At 53.6% G+C, this 16,787-nt stretch overlaps 1 protein-coding gene across 6 annotated transcripts; it reads right to left on the bottom strand.

Annotated features, from left to right (window-relative positions):
- Nucleotides 1-2,628: 2,628 nt before the first annotated feature.
- FAM221B (family with sequence similarity 221 member B) lies at nucleotides 2,629-12,019 on the bottom strand. Of its 6 annotated transcripts, none has more exons than XM_081881579.1 (7): nucleotides 11,950-12,019; nucleotides 9,521-10,044; nucleotides 8,368-8,511; nucleotides 6,207-6,317; nucleotides 5,042-5,245; nucleotides 3,792-3,911; nucleotides 2,629-2,888 (listed from the first exon to the last, which is right to left on the bottom strand). In XM_081881579.1, exons 2-7 carry the CDS (start codon nucleotides 10,032-10,034, stop codon nucleotides 2,689-2,691), a joined length of 1,293 nt encoding a protein of 430 aa, XP_081737705.1. In that variant the 5' UTR covers nucleotides 10,035-10,044; nucleotides 11,950-12,019; the 3' UTR covers nucleotides 2,629-2,688. The 6 variants fall into 6 exon arrangements, with proteins under 6 accessions (XP_081737705.1, XP_081737708.1, XP_081737707.1 ...); XM_081881582.1 differs by having other exon boundaries at nucleotides 2,629-2,729; XM_081881581.1 differs by having other exon boundaries at nucleotides 5,042-5,241.
- Nucleotides 12,020-16,787: the final 4,768 nt, after the last annotated feature.

Below are 16,787 nucleotides of genomic sequence, written 5' to 3'. Positions count from 1 at the left end.
CGGCGGCGCCGGCGGAGGAGGAGGCGGCGGCGGAGGGAGCCGAAGAGCCGAGCGCGCTCGCAGCCCGCGGGGCGAGCCCGGCGGAAGGAGCGGCCCGGGAGGCGGCGCCGAGAGGGGCCGGGCCGAGGGCCGCCGGCTCCCCCTAGCGGCCGGAGGGCGCCGCCGGGAAACGCGTCGCTGCTGGCGAGGCGATTTGGAGATTTCATATAGAAGGCAGCCAGCCCTGTTCAGGGAAGGTTTGAATCGGTGATATTTTAGTGTATTTCTGGTTTTTATGGAAGCCGCCCAGAGTGGCTGGGGAAACCCAGCCAGATGGGCGGGGTACAAATAATAAAAAATTATTATTATTATTATTATTATTATTATTATTATTATTATTATATAGATGCGTTGCAAATACTATCGTTCTGCTTGTGCAAACGTCCATTAGCAATCCGTTCATTAGTTGCTTGCGGATTGCTTAGAGGGGTAGAAAAGCAAATCTGGAAATGCAGGCGGGGGAATCTCAGCTGACCCCCATGTTTTGCTGGGCCCATTTCACAGCAATGGCCAGTGCTATTTTTCTAGAAGAAGAGGCGCCGAAACGCAGCGTGAGCACCTTCCTCATTCTCTTGGAATGGCAAGGGTGCCCCCCTGAGAGGGGCCAGAAGTGAGTTCCCACAAGTTCCAGCTGAAACAGCCCTGTGCCCAAGGCATGCCAGGTGCAAAGAGCAGGGCCATTGCCCTCCCCCTGCCAGGAAGGGGGCAGGGGCAGCGGGCACACAGCCAGGTGGGCTCCCTTGGCAGCTGGGTGCTCTTTTCTGCCCCTCTCAGGTCCAGCCCAGACATCTCTGGCCACAAGCAAAGCACAAGTGGCCACACGGAGAGATACCAAGAGGGGTGGGCTGCTTGGAAAGGGCAAGCGGCAGTTTGGCCCTTCAGCCCAGAAAGGGGGTCTCGTCATCAGAGCCATGGCTAGGTGATCTTGCACCTCCTAGCCAATATTTTTATTTCTAGACATATGTTCAGCTGATTTTGCACCCCTCCCTTGCCTGGCAGGGGCCTTCCTCCCCACTCCCTAGCAACGGCCCTGCTTTCCATCCAGCAGAGGTTAAGCAGACAGGGCCTCATCCTTCCCCTGCTGCTGCCACCCTTCTCCCGTCCTTCTTGCTCAAGTGTCCTGCCATCGTGCTGTTTAGGGTATCTGGTTTCATTTGCATGGCTCTACAACCTGAGCGTAGGCTGGAGGGGCTCACAGCATCAACCCCCAAACAGTCACAGCTTTGGATACCCAGCACAGAGCAAGCCGGTCTCTGGGTCTCCTGCTTCCAGCTCAGCTCTCCACCCAACTCTCTGGCTATTGTGTTCCTAAAGTTAGAGGGACCCCTGACCATTAGGTCCAGTCGCGGACGACTCTGGGGTTGTGGCGCTCATCTCTCTTTATTGTCCGAGGGAGCCGGCGTATAGTTTCCGGGTCATGTGGCCAGTGGGGCAGGAGCCCCAAATAATACACGAGGACGGGCAGGAGGAAAGCCATCTGACTTTGAGGAATCTCAAAATGGGAAGGGACCCTGAGGGTCATCGGGTGCAGTTCCCTGCAAGGCAAATGGGGAGACTGGGACCAGGGCCAGAACAAGACCTTCCTGTAACAACTTCAGCTTTTTTCTAGAAAAAAAGGCACTGGGCCCACCCATTGGCCTGGAGGGTGGCACCCCCTGGCTCATTCTTTGGGGCCCTGCCCTAGCCCACCTGCCAGCTGACCCCTCTCCAAGGCTGCCATGGAAGCCCCAGCTGGTAGCTGGTTCAGAAAAAGCTGCCCATTCTCCCTGCAAAGCAGCTACTGCGGGAGCCTCATTGTGCGAAGGAAGTCCTTCACACAGGACATTGTTAATCTGTGGAACTCCCAGCCACAGGAGGCCATGCTGGCCACCAACTTGGAAACGGGAAACTGATGGAGTGGAGGGCTATTGAAGGCTGCTAGTCACAATGGCTGCTGTTATGTACTGAAGTTCTTACCCTGGGCCAGCAGGGGGATACTCTAGATAGTTTTCATTTAGGTCCACGTATGCAAATAAGGAATTGAAAGTGACGTTCAGTGATTGGATAGTTACAGAAAGTTGTTACTGTTCCTTTGTAGTTGAACTCTATATAAGCAGGCTGACAGAACCGTTCAGTTCAGTTCTGTTCTGGCCTGTGAATAAACAAGAGCTCTTTGAAGAATTGCTGTGTCGTCTGATATGTTCACCCACAACTTAACAGCTGCGCTCTGCCTCTGCGGCTGGAGGCGTTGCTGCTTCTGAACCCCAGTTACTGGAAGCCACAGGAGAGTTGCAGCTGAGCTCAGTCTGCTTGAGGGTTTCCCCTTGTGGCATCTGGCTGTGAGAACAGGACGCTTTGGCCAAGCTCTTCTCATGTTCCTACGGAACCTCCAGGGCCAGAGGCAGTCTGTCCAGACCCCTAGGTTCTTTGGAGTATTTGGCCCCCGTGAGAACAGGACTAGATGATCCAGCCAGCTAGCCTGGTGTTCTTGCATGGAGGAATCCCATCCTGGCCCCTCTCCTGTCCCAGAGCCCCCTCTGGCCCTGGATTCCCCGCAGAGCCCTCCCCCACCCCCCAGGGGCCCAGAAGAGACACCCAGACGCGGCCGGCTAGAGCAGCCTCTCTTTATTGCCTCTCGCTGTGGGGGGGGGGTCCATCCGCCGGCCACCCTCAGGCCTTCTTGTGGTCCTTCTCCACTATCCTCCGGGGCCCTGAGGGGGGAAGAGGCAGAGCGCGTGAGCCAGAGGGGGCAGGCAGGGCGGGGAAGGCCTGGCCCTGCAGGGCTTGGTAGGCAGAGCTGTCCTCGGAGCGCCCCGTCAGGACGGCATCGCGCAGTTCGGGCATCTCGGCAAAAGGCAGATAGGCTTCTCCTGGGGGAAAGAGAGGCAGGTGTGGGACGGAGCCTGGCGGGGGGGGGGGGCAGGAGGAAGGGCCCCGGGAAGCCAGGAGGACACAGCACCCAAAGGCTGGCTCTCCAGGAAGAATCGGGGAGGCTTTGAAACCAGAATATTGAGTGGGAAAACGCCCAGATGGTTGTAGAATCTGAATTTGAACATGAGGGTAACTGCAGGGATGAAAATGAGGATGCTACTTTGTTCAAAGAATTGGGACCCCAAAGGGTCATCCAGCCCAGCCCCCTGCAAGGCAAGAATCCCAGCTAATACGCAGAGTTCAGAGGCTCCATGGCAAGGCTGGCAGCAGTTTGGTGAAAAGTGAGGGTGACCTCCACAATTTCAGAAGGTAAATTCAGAGCACACAGGTCTGGCTTGGCTTATTGAAGTAACATATCCAAGGAAAGAGAGCGGCAGAGTGTGTGAATCTATACCATAGGTAGGCCAACTAAGTCCCGGGGGCCGGACTCAGCCCCACTGCCTTCTAAATCTGGCTTGCGGGATGGTCCAGGAATCAGCGTGTTTTTACATGTGTAGAATGTGTCGTTTTATTTAAAATGCATCTCTGGGTTATTTGTGGGGCATAGGAATTCATTCAAAATATAGTCCAGCCCCCGACAAAAATCTGAGGGACAGTGGACCTGCCCCCTGCTGAAAAAGTCTACTGATCTTTGCCTCTGCAACCTCAAGGCCAGGCTACTGCAATGCGCTCTCTGTGGGGCTGCCCTCGGTGCTTCACAAGCTTCCGCTGGAGCAGAGCCCCATGGAATTGGGGTGGAAGGGTGGGAAACTGGCTAGCTTCCGTTGTGGGCACCAGAAGGATAGGCAGGGGGAAATGTGGCCCCCACAGTGCCCCCTCCCTTGCTCCCCTCCTGCCCGTACCGCACGGCCGGCCCCCCTTCCGCCGCGTCTCCTCCGACTCAAAGAAAGTCTCGTGTTCCTCCCAGCGCCGGTCACAGGCCGCGCACAAGAAGTTGGAGGTGAAAGCCAGGCAGGAGCAGCCTAGAGGGCGCAAAGAGAGCGGGGCGTCAGTGCTTGGGGGTGGGGTGCCAGTCTGGGGGTGGGGGGCATCTTTGCCACAGGGAGAGGGTCCCACACAGCCCTGAATATCACGCGAAGCAGCTTCAAGCAAGGCAGGAACCAACCTTGCAGGGTTGTTTTGAAGCAAGTGGGGGAAGAGGCCCACTTGGGACCCCCATTTCCAGGCATGGGAGGATCTGGTGGGTCTGTGTAATACAGAGAGGGCTAGCAGGCTGAAATGTGTGAACTGGCCCTCCTCGGGTCCCATACCCTCCAACATTTCTCCGATGAAAATAGGGACATCCCATTCCATCACAATAATTTTACTCTGTAAACCCCACACATCTTACTGGGTTTTCCAGCCACTCTAGGCAGCTTCCAACATATATAAAAACATTAAGCATTTTTAAAATGCCTTCTGGCCACTCAGGGTCACATAACTCCATACCCTCCAACATTTCTCCAATCAAAATATGGACATTCTAAGGAAAAGTGGGACATTCTGGGATCAAATCAGAAACCGGGGCGGCTGCTCTAAGTCAGGGATGTCCCTGGAAAATAGGGAGACTTGGAGGGTCTGGAGTCCCGTCTGGGTTGGGGGCAGGACCCCATGTGAGGGTCGGGCTGCATGCCCCTCGCAACTCTCCTGGGCTCATGGGAAGACCCCAAAGAGGCCCCTGGCCTCTTTCAAGGGTTTATAAATTATGTCCCCCACAGCAGGAACAAGGGCTATTCAGAGTGCAGGGCAACAAGGGATTTCTGTAAAACCAGAGGGCTCACCCACACTAAGCTTTTGCCCCACACTTTCTAGGCACAGGTCCACAATTTATAGCGCTGTGTCTGAGTGCCCTATTTTTTTTTTGCCCCAGTCCTTTCTCCGTGAAAACTGCTCTTTAAATCTGAATGGGAACAAATGGACATTTAGGTTCTGATTCTCCTGAAATCCTGTTTCTTACAGGAGCAGCCAAGAGACCCTCAAGGATATGGGCTTCGGCAAAGAGAGAAATGTAGAATTGGAAGGGTCCCCAGGGTCATCTTGTCCAACCCCCTGCAAATTGCAGGCCTTCATCCCTGGCACCCTCTCCCCTTCCTTGCACCCCAGGGACACCCACCTCGGGCACCGCAGCCCCGGGCTCCGTTGGGCGTGTGCTCCTCGTGGGTGTGCTTGCAGCGGCATTTGGCCCGCCAGGCCGCTGGGTCAAAGCCGGTTCTCCTCCGCAGCCAGAATTCGCCCACCTCCTCTGGGCGGGAGGGGATGAACATGAAGGCTTGGCATTTGCACCCTTGCAGGGTGCAGGGCACGGTCGCCCGCCTGTCTGGAGAAAGGAGTGGCAGTGAGCTGGTCACAAAGAGCTGGGGGGACAGAAGGAGCCCAAGGAGGGGCTGGGGAAGTCCTTGGGGGGAATTGAAAGAAAGTCAGGAGCTGCTCAGAGACGAGTTGTGGCAAGAGACCGATGTCCCACCCTGTGGAGCTGAATGTGCCCCATATCCCCTGTGCCATCACTTTGCAAGATTTGCCGCAGCAGAGCCAGCCCTGGGCATGCCCTAGGTGTGCCAGCTTTTATCGACACTGTAGATGAAACATGACACAGTTGTGAGTTTGGGCTTGGGGTCAGTCTGCATGGCATCCCCAGTCCCTTCTCATTCTGGGCATGGGGGTGGGGTGGGGCAGCCCTGGGTGTCACCACTGAGGGGGGTGACAAAATGCCAGGCGGCACTCACCACGGAGCCTGCAGCACGCCCAAGCCACCACTCTGCACTGCCCAAATGGTCCTCCCACTGCCTCCCCCCAGCTGTAGGGTGGCTGAGTGGGAGGAGGCAGGCAGATTCCAGAGGGCCTGCAGTGTGCCCCACCCCTATGGGGGGCTCGCCCCACCCCAGGCGCCAGAGCGGCTTCCTCCACCGCTGATTCTGGGGATCCAAGAATTGAAAACTCCAGGAGGATTCCATGATTGAACTCGCCATTGAGTGTTTCTTTGTGAGATGATGGCTGCATTCGCCACCTGAGTGCCATCATTAGCACTGGGCACATTGACAGAGGGCACATCAAGCAGGAACGGCCATGAGAGCTAAGTGGAACCTCCATGGACAGAAGCAGGAGACCTGCACATCAAGGGCTGTGGACAAACCAATAAGGGGGGGGGGGGGAGCTGCCACTTCTGCTGCAGGGCTCAGAATTGCCCTTGGTTCCGATGTCCGCAGTTCCCTCTGTCCTCTCTCACACAGCGCCAACGACTTGACTGCCAGCTCCTTACCTCCCCCCCCCCCATGACTTACCTACATAGACCTGGTGCTGCTTCAGCAGATGCCCACAGAAACACTTGGACTCGTCGCCCACGCGGAAACAGTCCCACAGGTACTCTGGGCAGCGCCAGCCGATATAGAGGCCTGTGGGAGAGGCGGCTTTTCAGGCAGACGGGAGGCAGGGGAGCTGAGCCCACCCACTGCCTGGGCCAAACTGGCACAGGTGAGGAGCTTTCCCCCACACTCCTTCCCTGATACCCGGGCCTGGCCACTCCAGACCACCAGGCGCTGCCTCTACCAGGCTGAGCCTAACTCCTGTGGGAAGGACTGTAGTGGCTGAAGAGTAAACTACAGTCACTCTCTGAATGTGCTTTAAAGGCATATTGTAAGCGCAGAAAAGGCTCCATCTCCTCCTGCAACCTTCCTCTAGGGAGCCCAAATGCCTCCTGGGCATAATCCTGACCCCATGGGAGAGGGCAAGGGCTGCTGCTGCCACCGTTTCTGGGCTGCCGAACAGCGTCTGGGCCGGGAAACAAAGGGGCATCCCATGCCAAGCTGTGCCCTTCCTTCTACACTCAAACAGACTTTGGGCGTGGGGGTGCTGCTTGCCTGAGGAAGCTTTGAGGGGAAGGTCAGGGCCAGAGCCCAGCTCATGGGGTCTGCGTCTGCCCCCTGCCCCCTCACTGGATTTGGGGTGGGAGGCTGGGGAAAGCCCCTCTCTCTCTGCCCAAGACCCCGGAGAGCCACAGCGGATCCTGCTGTGCCAGGTGGGCCAACAGACGGGACCAGGATCCAGCCGCTTCCCCTGTTCATAAACCCACTGCTGGGAATGGGGATTACCTCCTCGGCCAGTATGGTTTGGGGGTGGCAGAAACACTGTGGGGGGCCTGACATCTCCTCATGGGGGCTGCCCCTGCTGGCACAGCACAGTTGGCATCTATGGTCCTCTCGTGTCTTACCTGGGGAGAGAGAAAAGAGGGTTCTTCAGGCCCCAAATGCTGGGCTTCCAGTACATCCAGTGGCAGAAACGGTCCCGCCAGAAACCCTCGGAAGCGGAGTTTGGGGAGTCCGTCTGTAGTCCTAGCTCATCCTCGAGCAGCAAAAGGGACTCGTAGAGTCAGGACAAAGGGGATCTTGTGGGAATTGCCAGCAGGTAGGCATTTAGCCTCTGCTCAAGGAACTCCTGTGAGGGGAAAGGCCGCTGGCTCCACTGGCTCACGGTTGCCTCATTTGCCCTCGCAGGCAGAAAAGGACCAGCCACAGCAGCCCCTTCTGGCTGTGAGATCCCGTCAGGCCTTGGGAGAAGCAGCAGGAGGAGGAGGAGGAGGAGGAAGAAGAAGAAGAAGACGACAACTCCTGTCGCCCCCTCTCTTTCTCTTCTCCAGGCTCAGCACACCCAGTTCCTCTGACCTGTCCGCACAGGACTAGCTCTCCATTCCGCTGGAGCCCTCCACCTCTGAAGCTGTTCCAGAACCGCCCAGAGGACTTCAGGTGAGGCCTGACTAGCTCAGAATAAAATGGAACTAATTCTCCTCCTGATTTGGAGACTACGGTTGTATTCATGCAGCCTGAAATTGCACTTGCAGCTGTGTCCCACTGCTGCCTCATAAAGGCAAAAGGTAAAGGACTCCTGGATGGTTAAGTCCAGTCAAAGGCGACTATGGCGTTGCAGCGCTCATCTCGCTTTTCAGGCCGAGGGAGCCGGCGTTTGTCCACAGACAGCTTTCTGGGTCGTGTGGCCAGCGGGAATAAACTGCTTCTGACACCATGATGGAAGCCAGAGTGCATGGAAATGCTGTCTACCTTCCCGCCACAGCGGTACCTATTTATCTACTTGCTTTTGAACTGGTGTGCTTTTGAACTGCTAGGTTGTCAGAAGCTGATACAGAGCGATGGGAGCTCACCCCGTTGTGGGGATTCAAACCGCCGACCTTCTGATCGGCAAGCCCAAGAGGCTCAGTGGTTTCGACCCCAGTGCCACCCGTGTCCCAACCTGCTCCCTCATGTTCAGTTTGCAATTGGCATTGATGCCAAGATGCTTTCCACATGTGCTGCTGCCAAGGCAGGTGGGTCCCCTCCTGCACATGTGCCTTGGGTTTTGTTTGCCTAAAAGCGGACCTTTGCACATGTGCCTGTGCATACTCACGCACACGTTACAGGTTGGAGCATCTGCCTGCCTGCAGGCTCCGCCCACCTGTCTCGATGGACTTCAGGGCTGCCTCCTTCTCCAGGTGGAAGAGCTCCTTGACGTTCTTGCCAAAGTTCTCCCGGTGCATCGCCTTGGCCACCGATATCAGCTCTGCCTTCTCAGCTGGCACCACTGGCCTCACTGTGTAGTCTGGCAAGAGAGACAGGATCCGGCCCAGCAGGATTAGGAGAGGAACGGCTTCTGATGGACTGGTTGCTATTTACTCTTAAACTTGTAAGCCCAGCCCAGCAAGAGTTGGTGCTTCGTGATCTGCTCAGTTCACTTCAGAAAGGCTAAATAGGAATGATTTAAATCAGTGCTTTCCAAACTTTTTTGGGGCCCCACTGCTTTGGTTCCACAAACTCACCCCCTGGGCCCCCGCTCTTCAAAAAGCATTATTTGGAACAGCAGTTTGCCTGACTCACTAAGGAAGATGGTAAAGGTCAAGGTCAAGGTAAAGGGACCCTGGTCCAATCGTGGCCGACTCTGGGATTGCGGTGTTCATCTGACTTTATTGGCCGAGGGAGCTGGCTTCCTGCTTCCGGGTCATGTGGCCAGCAGGACTAAGCCACTTCTGGCGAACCAGAGAAACTCACGGAAATGCCGTTTACCTTCCTGCTGGAGAGGTACCTATTTATCTACTTGCACTTTGATGTGCTTTTGAACTGCTAGGTGGGCAGGAGCAGGGACCGAGCAATGGGAGCTCACCCCGTCGTGGGGATTTGAACCGCCAACCTTCTAATCGGCAAGTCCTAGGCTCTGTGGTTTAACCCACAGCACCACCTGCGTCCCTTAAGGAAGATGGTAACACAGTAGAATTCTGGCAGTAAGAGCTGTTCAACAGTGGATCGGCCTCCCTCAGGAGGTGGTGGATTTCCTTTGCTTGGAGGTTTTTAAGCGCTAAGCAGAGATTGGGTGACTACCTGTCATGTATGATCCAGCTGAGATTCCTTCATTGCAGGGGGTTGGACTAGATGCCCTTTGGGGATCCTTTCCAATTCTCCAGTTCTATGATGCTGTGACTCCCTGTCCTGCAGAGCTTCCAGGTGCTACATGTTGCTCCCCTAGAACCCTCTCCCCCTCCTCTCCCGGGCACAGCCAACCCAAAGTCCTCCCCAAGAAGCCCCCTGCCCTGTGGGTCAGATCCCGTGTCACTTACTCAGAGCTCCCTTCTTGACCATGGCGCCCTTCTTCTTGGCCTTCTTCTCCAGGCTCCTCTGGGGAAGGATGCTGCTGAGCTCTGCCGTGGTCTCCTCAGTGTCCTCCACCTCCTCCAGGGGCTGCAGGTGGTTGTCCTTCTGCCTCCTCCAGGAAACGGGCGACGAGGAAGGTGAGGAGGCCAAGGAAGAAGAAGGCTCAGAGCTCTCCAGAGGTTGGGAAGAAGACCCGTCGTTGCTGGGGCTCTGCTCCTGCGGGACCAGCGACTCGGAGGTCTCCCACTCCGAAGGCGGGAGCGACGTCTCCTTGCCACCATCTTCCCCTTCCAGGGATGTGGACACGGGCAAAATGGTTTCCTCGTCTTCGTCATCTAAGGAAGTGGAAGCAGGCAGGATGATCTCCTCTTCCACCTCCAGGGCGGTGGAGGAGGTCCTCTGACCCCCCTGCTCTTGCTCTTGCTCTTGCTCTTCCTCCGAGGGCCCCATGGGCACGTCTTCAATGGGCTCCTCTTCCATGTTGGCTGTTCTGGGATGCAAACAGGGCCCGTGAGAGCAGTGCAGGGGCTGGGCTGACCGGGATTCCCAGGGTGCAGCCGGGGAAGGGAAGGGAAGGGGGGTGGCATTGTGCGTCACTAGGCAACAGTGCTGGAGACCAAACAGGAAGGAAGGAGCAGCAGCTGGAGAGTGGCCAAAAAAGGCAGGGAGAAGACCTTGCCAGGGCAGAGGCGGACACAGTCTGGATGTGTGAGCCCAGGGAGGGGAGGCCTTGCCTGGAGCCCACCCCTTGGCCACTTAGCTGGGCCTCCTTGGCTCTGACTGGAAGCAGCCCTCCTCACTCTCGAATGGCAACAGGAGGGTCAGTGGTCTTTCCCAGCCTCAGTACGGAAGGCCGTTGGAGGTGCTGAGGTCCAACCCTGGGACCTTCTGCCATACACAGCAGGATCAGAACGTAAGAAGAGCCTGCAGGATCAGGCCAGTAGCCCCTTCCAGTCCAGCACCTTGTTCTTTCAGTGGCTGCCCAATGGGAAGCTTGCAAGCAGCGCTCTCCTCCTGAGGTTTCCAGGAGAACTGCTGTCTCCAACTGCATGGAGCAGTGGTCTTCAACCAGCGTGCCGTGTCACCCTGAGGTGCCCTGAATGGTGGTCAGGGGTGCCATGGGCAACACTGGCCTCTGGACTCCTTGCCTCCCTCCTCTGATGCCCTCTTGCGTCTCTGCCTCCCCAAGGCTTGCACAGCTGTTTATTGCAGCAGCCCTGGCTCTAAGCCCCACAGGCGAATGGTGGCTCTGGGAGGCCCCTCTCTTTGGGGCAGGAGGGCAGCTCAGAGACATGGGGCGGCAGCAGCGGCTGCCCAGAGGACTCCAAGGAGAGGGGAGATGGGAGAGGCTGAGGGAACACTCCACAAGGGAGGGTGTTTGGAAAAGGGGTGAGGGGCTGCCAGCTCTGCAGGCAAGGGGGGGGGGACCTAACTGGACTCCTGAGCCCCACAGGGGAGCCGCAGGAACAAATGTAGTTGGTCAAGTGAGCCATGGACTCAGAAAGGTTGAAAGCCTCTGGAGTAGAGCATTGCCCTCCTGGCTAGTAGCCATTGATACCCCCCCCCCCAATCCTCTGTGGTTTTGCCTAATCCTCTTTCAAAGACATTCAAGTTCCTGGTCATCACTGCCTCCTCATGGCGGGAGTTCCCTAGTTTAACCTAGGATGCGCTCTGCCACTGAACTCTTCTTATTTCATTTATTTAATCTATTTCTTTTATACCCCACCTTTTCTCCAAGGAGTCAAGGTGGTGGACCTGGTTCTCCTCATCTCTCTCTTATCCACAGCAACCCTGCGAGGTAGGACAGGCTGAGACTGAGTGCCTGGCCCAAGGTTACCCAGGGATCTACAAGGCTGAGTGAGGATTTGAATCTTGCTCTCCCAGGTCCTGGTCCTGGTCAAGCACTAACCACTACACCACACTGCCTATTGTGATTATGAATATTATTTACCCACAATTCACCCTAAGGCCCCAAGACACAATATTAAAATGCCCTAAATTTGTGGAAATGAGCTGGGTCCTAAAAATACACAAGTGGCAGAGGGCAGGGTAAGGAGGTGCGTCTTATAATGAAGGTGCCAGACACACCTCTCTGGGGAGGGAGTGCCACAGATTAGGAGCCAACACAGAGAAGGCCACTCCTGGGTCACACCCACCCAGAGCCTCTGAAGGGCCCTCTCTGCCCTACGGAGGGTCTGTAGTGAAGGAAGCCGACCTCATGGGGACTGAGTCATGCTAAGCCCTGCTAAACAGAAAGGGCCACCCCAAAGATGATCCCGTGCCAGGGGGGTGGGCACAGGGTGCGTCAAGACAGGCTGGTCATTCCGTAGTGGGGGAGCTGGGTTGGTGGGGAGCAGGACTGCCGCTTGGTGGCCGGGCTTTGCAGCTCTCCTACCTCGGCTGGGCTTCTCACAGGGCAGGCCAGACCAGGCCAGCTGTAGCCAGGGAACCCTCATCCCATTGGCCGCAGGGTGGGAGGGAGGGAGGGAGCATTGCCATGGTGACAGAAGCCTTGTTTATTGCCACAGCAGCCAGCTGGGTTCCAAGGGTGCCTGCACCAGAGCAAGGGGGGTGCTGGGAGTGCCCCTCTCTCGGGGGGTGCTGATGCTCTGCTGGGTGCAGGACCACCCATGCCGCCTCTTCCTTGCTGGGACACGTGCGGGATCTGGGCTTCCTCACCATCTCGACCATCAAGGGGTTGTGCATGAACTCCCTGCATCTGAGCATCTGGGCATGAGAGCCCTCAGATGACTCAGGTGTCTGCCCAGGAAGGTCTGCCGTCGGAGAAGGGGAATGCACTCTGCTATTTGAAGAAACTTGCTAGCACAAATTAAGAAAGACATCAGTAATCAATATATCCTCTCCTGCCACCCTCAACAGTCCCACAAAGGGTTATGGGCCCCAGCGTAGCATATTTTTGAAGGATTGCAAAGGATTGAGATCCTAAGCTGAGGAGTATTTTTCTGAGTGTACTTCCTGGTAAGCACATGGATGTAAACCTGTTTGTAACTTCAAGCCTTAAGCCTGCCTTCAGGGATCACACTCTGCTCTGCCTGGTGGTAAGTAAAACTAGTTTTGGTTACTGAATAAGACAGTGGTGTCTTTGTTCTTTTAGGAGGGATTCAAAGGGCCCTAGCACAAGTTAGGAAGGATTATCAATATATCCTCTCCTGCCACCCTCAACATTCCCACATTCAGATCCTTAGGCTTTTTTCTGTTGTAGAAAGGTGGCATAAAGCAGGAGGGCGGGCGCAGCACAGACTCAGGAACAGAATGGAGAAGACAGAAGCACATCAGCAGCCTCCACCAGCCGTCTTAAAGCACAGCTTATTGCAGATTTATAGATCAGTTCCTTTGCAGAGTGCCCCGGGGTGCTAGAAGATTTCCTATTCAACACACTTCTAGATGTGGGGGTGAAATCATATCACAAATGGGCTACACCGTCTGATTTTCCTGGTGCACATTTGGCACTTTTTAAATTGAAATTTAATTTATGCCTGCCTTGCAGGGGGTTGGACTAGATGACCCTCAGGGTCCCTTCCAACTCTACAATTCTACGGTTCTAATATTTAAATGATTCAAGTAGGAACACACCTTTCCACAACGTACAAGAATGAAGAAATAAAGATGGTACAGTGAGATAAAAATGAAATTAAACATGCACATTGAAATGCAAATTTGGATTGTTTCAATCCCCATCCCTGGGAAAAAGCAGCAGCAGCAGCAGCAGCAGTAGTAGTAATATTGGTGTTGCAGGATAGTAACCTTTTAAAAAAGATTTGTTTCATCTATAAACATCAGGCTACTGTCCTCAGGGTCTTGTGCCATTTTCACTTAAAGCTGAAACGTCACACATAATTCCAAATAGTCATCTTTTTCACAGGGGTCTTTTGAATATTGTCATCATCATTTGTACAGTGGTACCTTGGGTTAGAGATGCTTCAGGTTACAGATGCTTCAGGTTGCAGACTCCGCTAATTCAGAAATAGTACCTTGGGTTAAGAACTTTGCTTCAGGATGAGAACAGAAATCTTGCGGCAGCAGCAGGAGGCCCCATTAGCTAAAGTGGTGCTTCAGGTTAAGAACAGTTTCAGGTTAAGAACGGACCTCCGGAACAAATTCAGTACTTAACCCGAGGTACCACTGTATATAGAATAAATGTTTGCCAAATAGTCAGAAGTGAATATTCTTTGTTCACCCTCTAGTGCAGCTTAGTTTTTTGAGTTCATCTTTCAGCTATGCACCAGATTTGTTGTTGTTGTTTAGTTGTGCCCGACTCTTCGTCACCCCCTGAACCAGAGCACGCCAGGCACTCCTGTCTTCCACTGCCTCCCACAGTTTGGTCAAACTCATGCTGGTAGCTTGGAGAAGACTCTCCCACCATCTCGTCCTCTGTCGTCCCCTTCTCCTTGTGCCCTCCATCTTTCCCAACATCAGGGTCTTTTCCAAGGAGTCTTCTCTTCTCCTGAGGTGGCCAAAGTCTTGGAGCCTCAGCTTCAGAATCTGTCCTTCCAGTGAGCACTCAGGGCTGATTTCCTTCAGAATGGAGAGGTTGGATCTTCTTGCAGTCCATGGGACTCTCAAGAGTCTCCTCCAGCACCAGAATTCAAAAGCATCCATTCTTTGGTGATCAGCCTTCTTGATGGGCACCAGATTTGACTGTACCATAAATCCACCTTTACTTTTAGCAAGGTTTTGGCAGTGCAGAGGGCCCTGGACTTGCATGACCAAAGCAAAATTAAAAACAGGGCAATGCAAAAATGCCCCCCGGGTGCTCTGAGGAAAAGTGTGATGAATTATGGGACTGGCAGCCATCCATCCTGGTAAGGTGAGGGGCCTGCAGCCTTCTTCTCCGTGGTTTAGATTGCACCACGTTACAGTTCCTCTGGGGGCTGGAGATGCCAGGGCAGGTTGGCAGGACCTGCTCCAAGGCCTCCCCCCCCCCGCCAGCCTCAGGTGAGTCAGTCATGCCCAAGTCCCGTCTTCTTGCTCTGAAGATGCAGGCACCGTCCTGCATGTCAGCCCAGTGTCCGCAGCACCAGGAGTGGTTACTCTCAGGCTCAAACTGCATATGCTGATGACACGAGATTGTTCAGGGTTGCTCAAAGAAAAAGAGGTTGCGAAGAGCTCTGAAAGGACCTCTGCAAGCTGAGTGAATGGGAAAGGGCAAATGCAGTTCTATGTACAGTCAAACCTTGGTTCCCAAACAGCTTAGTCGCCGAACAAATCGGCTCTCCAACGCCACAAACCCGGAAGTAAATGTTCCAGTTTGTGAACGTTTTTTGGAAGTTGAATGTCTGACGTAGCTTCTGCTGGAGTGCAGGAAGCTCCTGCAGCCAATCCGAAGCCGCGCCTTGGTTTTTGAACAGTTTCAGAAGTTGAACAGACTCCTGGAACGGATTAAGTGTGAGAACCAAGGTACCACTGTAGTATGCATGCTGCATATTACATAGTGATGCATGCTGGAGAGAAAACCTTAGTTTCATGTCTACCCTCCTGGGCTCTGAACTGCAAGTGCTGGACCAGGAGGGAGACCTTGGCATCCTAGTAGAGTTGATGAAGATGTCAATCCAGTGTGCATTAGCCATGAAAAAGGCAAATTCCATGCAAGGGAGTATCAGGGAAGGAACGGAAAATAAAACAGCCAATATCATAATGCCATTATACAAATTTACGGTGCAGCCGCGTTTGCAGTACTGTGTACAGTTCTGGTTGCCTCAACTCAAAAAGGATGTTGTAGAGTTGGAAAGGGTTCAGAAAAGGGCAACTGAAATATTCCAGAGGATGGCAAGACTCCCCTATGGAGAAAAGTTGAAACATTTGGGACTTTTTAGTTTAGATAAAAGGTGAGTAACAGGGGTGATATGATAGGAGTTTATAAAATTATTCACAGCATCAAGCCTCTGTCTATAATCTGAGAATTCTTGGAGGACAGGTGATGTCCCTGCAGACGGGAGCTGGGCAAATGTTGTCCCATCTTCAAAAAAGGGGAAGATAAAGACCCAGGTAACTGCAGACTGGTTCGCTGGATGTTGATGTCAGGAAAGAGTGGGAATTTGCAGTCAAAATAACAAATGCATGTTTGCTAAATAAGGCTATGAAGGAGTTAAGACTCACAGAATTCCTGACTACTAGAGTAGGCACTGTGTGACTCCCCTTCCTTTGGGTTTCATGGCAGATGGGAGGGGGGGGGTGTAATCCTTTCTACTTTCTCCTGCCTCACAACTCATTCCCTTGGCCAAAATACTTCTGAGACAGATGGATGTCTGTCTGGTCTTGGCTCCAGCAGAGGCTCCATTCTTGAACTAAACTATGCATTTTGTAATCTATAAGTAGAATTTGCCTGCCTTGCTTCTGTTACTGACTGCTGGAATTGAGTGCAGTACTTGATGCGAATAAATACTAATGCTTAATTTACTGTCTGTTGTGTAATTCTTTTATTAAGAAGGAACATGGAAAAATAAAGCCTGTTGCCACAGCCTGAATAAATAAAAATAAGGTTACACAGCCTAGTCCCAAATATTCCACTTTAAGGGATGGTGTTTTGTACTCTGCCTTAGAAGGGTATGACTTCTAAGTGCAAAACTGATTACTTTAAACTTTCTGCTCACAAACGTGAGTAATATGGAGGATCAATTGTAAAATATATCCTTTATTGCTTATAAAATCCATTCAATCTTAGAATGGATCATTCAACCGTCAGCCTGTGAGCACTTGAAGAAGGATGGTGTGATTACTATGAGTTTCTCAAAAACAAGTCATGTCAAAAGATAGTTACACGTTTGGTGAATCAGGGGAATGCTGTGCATGTAGTGTATCTTAGGCTTTTGATATTCTTGCACAGAAGCCAGTAAAATGTGGGTTGAAGGAGCTGTTAGGTGGATTTGAGGCTGGTTGACTGACTGAAACCAAAGTGCTCATTAATGGTTCCTCGTCACCCTGGGGGAAAGTGACGGGGGGGGGTGCCGCAGGGTTGTGTCCTGGGCCTGTTGTTGTTCAACGTCTTTATAAACGACTTGGATGAAGGAATTGAGGGGATGGATGCCCATCCAGTTTACAGATGACACCAAACTGGGAGGACAACTTAAGAGGTTGTGGACTCTCTTTCATTGGTGATTTTTAAGCAGCGGCTGGATGGACATCTGTCAGGGATGCTTTAGTTGAGATTCCTGCATTGCAGGGGGTGGACTAGATGAACCTTGGGGTCCCTTCCAACTCTGGAATTCTGTGATT

This window comes from Podarcis erhardii (genome assembly GCF_964252035.2).
Source record: "Podarcis erhardii genome assembly, chromosome: 11".
NCBI classification, from domain to species: Eukaryota; Metazoa; Chordata; class Lepidosauria; order Squamata; family Lacertidae; genus Podarcis; species Podarcis erhardii.
Note: the sequence above shows the minus strand (reverse complement) of the source record. Positions and strands in the feature narration are given on the sequence as shown.

What these genes read in the sequence shown, in the direction of transcription:
- FAM221B (XM_081881579.1), bottom strand. Translation starts at nt 10,034, where the DNA reads ATGGAAGAGGAGCCCATTGAAGACGTGCCCATGGGGCCCTCGGAGGAA. An exon ending in GCAGCACCAGGTCTATGTAG is followed by an intron (nt 5,246 to 6,206) that starts GTAAGTCATGGG and finishes TCCTTTCTCCAG; the next exon opens with ACAGGCGGGCGACCGTGCCC. An exon ending in CCGGGGCTGCGGTGCCCGAG is followed by an intron (nt 3,912 to 5,041) that starts GTGGGTGTCCCT and finishes TGCGCCCTCTAG; the next exon opens with GCTGCTCCTGCCTGGCTTTC.